Consider the following 4,227-nt stretch of genomic DNA (forward strand, 5'->3'; position numbering starts at 1 on the left):
TTTGGGGCACAGGGACTGGGATTTGGGTGTCCCAGGGCTGGTGGCCGTACCCACGCAGTGGTGGCCGTGCCGGGCGGTCTCCTAGCCCAGTTTGCAGGGAATGGGATGGGATGGGGATGGGGACACAGGGACAGGGATTTGGGGCACAGGGACAGGGATTTGGGGCACAGGGACAGGGATTTGGGTGTCCCCAGAGCTGGTGGCCGTACCCACGCAGTGGTGGCCGTGCCGGGCGGTCTCATAGCCGGGGTCGCAGGGATTGGGATGGAATGGGGACACAGGGATGGACACAGGGACACAGGGACAGGGATTTGGGGCACAGGGACAGGGATTTGGGGCACAGGGACAGGGATTTGGGTGTCCCCAGAGCTGGTGGCCGTACCCACGCAGTGGTGGCCGTGCCGGGCGGTCTCGTAGCCGGGGTCGCAGGCGCACTGGAAGGAGCCGGGCAGGTTGTGGCAGGTGGCGTGGGCGCCGCACAGGGTCCCGTTGGAGCACTCGTCCACGTCTGGCACGGGGTGGGACCAGGGGTTGGGGACATCTCCAGGTCCTTGGCCACCCCCGGGGCTGGCCTCTGTCACCCTGTGTCCCCATCCTGATCCCACATCCCTGTGTCCCCATCCCCAAATCCCAAACTCCCAAATCCCGCTGTCCCCATCCCTCACCGAGGCAGTCCCCGCTGTCGCTGGGCCGGAATCCCGGCTGGCACTCGGGAACAATCCCATATCCCAATTCCCAAATCCCAAATACCAATTCCCAAATCCCAAATACCAATTCCCAATCCCAATCCCAATCTCAAACCCCTCACCGAGGCATCCCCGCTGTCTCCAGGCCAGAATCCCAGCTGGCACTCAGGCACTATCGCAAATCCCAAACCCCAATTCCCAATCCCAATCCAAATCCCAATCCCAAACCCCTCCCCAAGGCAGTCCCTGCCGTCTCCGGGCCAGAATCCCGGCTGGCACTCGGGCATGATCCCAAATCCCAAATCCCAAATCCCAATCCCAAATCCCAATTCCCAGGCCCCTCACCAAGGCAGTCCCCGCCGTCTCCGGGCCGGAATCCCGGCTGGCACTCGGGAACAATCCCAAATCCCAATTCCCAATCCCAATTCCCACTCCCAATCTCCTCACCAAGGCAGTCCCCACTGTCTCCGGGCCGGAATCCCGGCTGGCACTCGGGCATGATCCCAATTCCCAATCCCAATCCCATATCCCAATCCCACATCCCAATCCCAAATCCCAATCCCAAACCCCTCACCGAGGCAGTCCCCACCGTCTCCGGGCCGGAATCTCGGCTGGCACTCGGGCATGATCCCAAATCCCAATTCCCAAATCCCATATCCCAATCCCAAACCCCTCACCGAGGCAGTCCCCGCTGTCTCCAGGCCGGAATCCCGGCTGGCACTCGGGAACAATCCCAAATCCCAATTCCCAAATCCCAATTCCCACTCCCAATCCCAAATCCCACTCCCAAGCCCCTCACCGAGGCAGTCGCCGCCGTCTCCGGGCCGGAATCCCGGCTGGCACTCGGGCACGCAGCGATAGGAGCCCGGAATGTTCTCGCAGCGCTGCGCCCCGCAGAGCCCGGCCCCGTACTCCTGGCACTCGTCCACGTCTGGGATCGGGATGGGCACACGGGAATGGGGACATTGGGATGGGGACACGGGATGGGCACACGGGATGGGGACACGGGAATGGGAACACCGGATAGGGACATTGGGATGGGCACACGGGAATGGGAACATGGGAATGGGGACACGGGAATGGGGACATCGGGATCAGGGACATGGGAAAGGGGACACGGGGACAATCGGGGACACGGCAGGATGGGGACATTGGAATGGGGACATCCAGAACCCCAGGAGCAGCTCCCGGCCTGTCCCCATTCCTGTGCCTGTCCCAGTTCCCTTGTCACCATTCCCAGGCCAGTCCCCATTCCCATCCCGGTATCCCAATCCCAATCCCAGTCCCCATATCCCCATATCCCCATTCCCACCCCAGTATCCCAATCTCAGTCCCCATATCCCCATATCCCCATATCCCCATTCCCATCCCAATCCCAATGTCCCCACCCCCTCCCAGTCCCCATATCCCATTCCCCAATCCCATAGCCCCTATCCCCATCCCAATCCCAAATAGCGAATTCCCAAATCCCGCTGTCCTGGTCCCTCACCAAGGCAGTCCTAACCGTAGCCAGGCCGGAATCCCGGCTGGCACTCGGGAACAATCCCAAATCCCAAATCCCAATTCCCAAATCCCATATCCCAATCCCAAACCCCTCACCGAGGCAGTCCTTCCCGGCCCCACGCCGCTCCCTCACCGCGGCACTCGGCCTTGGCGTCGTCGGTGCGGAACCCGGCCGGGCACTGGCACTGGAAGGAGCCGTCGGTGTTGAGGCAGCGCCCGCCGGCGCAGACGGCCCCGCGCTGGCACTCGTCCACGTCTGGGGTTGGGGACATCGGGATTTGGGGTTTGGGACATCGGGATTTGGGGTTTGGGGTTTGGGATTTGGGACATCAGGATTTGAGACACTGGGATGTGGGATTTGGGACATCAGGATGTGGGACACTGGGATTTGGGATTTGGGACATCAGGATTTGGGACACTGGGATGTGGGGTTTGGGATTTGGGGTGCGGCAATGGGGTGGGTGTGGCGGCTGCTGGCACAGACGGCCCCACGCTGGCACTCGTCCACTTCTGGGATTGGGGACATCGGGATTTGGGGTTTGGGACATCGGGATTTGGGGTTTGGGATCTGGGGTTTGGGACATCAGGATTTGGGGTTTGGGACATCAGGATTTGGGGTTTGGGACATCAGCATTTGGGATTTGGGACATCAGGATTTCGGGTTTAGGGTTTGGGATTTGGGGTGTGGGATGGAGATGACCATGGGGATGCTGGGATGGGCATGGGGACACCCAGACTGGCATGGTGACACCGGGACTGGGACAACCCTGGTATGTGGGGACATCAGGGGGTGGTGGCCACAGGAGTTATGGGGTCTCAAAGTCCTCCCAAGCCATGGTGACCCCATGGTGTGATGACCACAAGTCGTGGTCATCCCATGGCGTGATGACCCCAAGAACTCGTCCACGTCTGGGGGGACATCAGGGACATCAGGGGACATGGGGACATCAGGGGACATGAGGACATCAGGGGGTGGTGGCCACAGGAGTATTGGGGTCTCCAAGTCCCCCAAGCCATGGTGACCCCATGGTGTGATGACCACAAGTCATGGTCATCCCATGGTGTGGTGACCCCAAGCACTCGTCCACGTCTGGGGGGACATCGGGGTCACCAAGGGGACGTGGGGACATCAGGAGGACATCAGGGGACAAGGGGACGTCAGGGGGTGGTGGCCACAGGAGATACGGGGTCTCAAAGTCCTCCCAAGCCATGGTGACCCCATGGTGTGATGACCACAAGTTGTGGTCATCTCATAGCGTGGTGACCCCAAGCACTCGTGCACATCTGGGGGGACATCGGGGACACAAGGGGGACATCGAGGACACCAGGGGGATGTGGGGACATCAGGGGGACATGGGGACAGGAGTTATGGGGTCTCCAAGTCCCCCAAGCCATGGTGACCCCATAACAGAGTGACCACAAGTCGTGGTCATCCCATGACGTGGTGACCCTGAGACCTCGTCCACGTCTGGGGGGACATCGGGGTCACCAGGGGGACATGGGGACACCAGGGGGACATGGGGACATCAGGGGGACATGGGGACACCAGGGGGTGGTGGGGACAGGAGTTATGGGGTCTCCAAGTCCCCCCAAGTCATGGTGACCCCATAACAGAGTGACCACAAGTCGTGGTCATCCCATGGCGTGATGACCCCAAGAACTCGTCCACGTCTGGGGGGACATCAGGGACATCAGGGGACATGGGGACATCAGGGGACATGAGGACATCAGGGGGTGGTGGCCACAGGAGTTATGGGGTCTCAAAGTCCTCCCAAGCCATGGTGACCCCATGGTGTGATGACCACAAGTCGTGGTCATCCCATGGCGTGATGACCCCAAGAACTCGTCCACGTCTGGGGGGACATCAGGGACATCAGGGGACATGGGGACATCAGGGGACATGAGGACATCAGGGGGTGGTGGCCACAGGAGTATTGGGGTCTCCAAGTCCCCCAAGCCATGGTGACCCCATGGTGTGATGACCACAAGTTGTGGTCATCCTATGGCGTGATGACCCCAAGCACTCGTCCACGTCTGG

General features: G+C 61.0%; 1 protein-coding gene across 1 annotated transcript; it reads right to left on the minus strand.

Annotated features, from left to right (window-relative positions):
* Positions 1 to 382: 382 nt before the first annotated feature.
* LOC121351836 (latent-transforming growth factor beta-binding protein 4-like) lies at positions 383 to 2,461 on the minus strand (the record flags this gene model as incomplete). Its single annotated transcript, XM_041464217.1, has 3 exons — positions 2,323 to 2,461; positions 1,486 to 1,617; positions 383 to 508 (listed from the first exon to the last, which is right to left on the minus strand). Coding segments are annotated over exons 1-3 (397 nt in total), but the record flags the coding sequence as incomplete, so codon positions are not given.
* Between the last annotated feature and the right edge of the window lie 1,766 nt (positions 2,462 to 4,227).

The sequence above is a fragment of the Pyrgilauda ruficollis genome, unplaced genomic scaffold (genome assembly GCF_017590135.1).
Source record: "Pyrgilauda ruficollis isolate IOZ18807 unplaced genomic scaffold, ASM1759013v1 scaffold1746, whole genome shotgun sequence".
Lineage (NCBI taxonomy): Eukaryota > Metazoa > Chordata > Aves > Passeriformes > Passeridae > Pyrgilauda > Pyrgilauda ruficollis.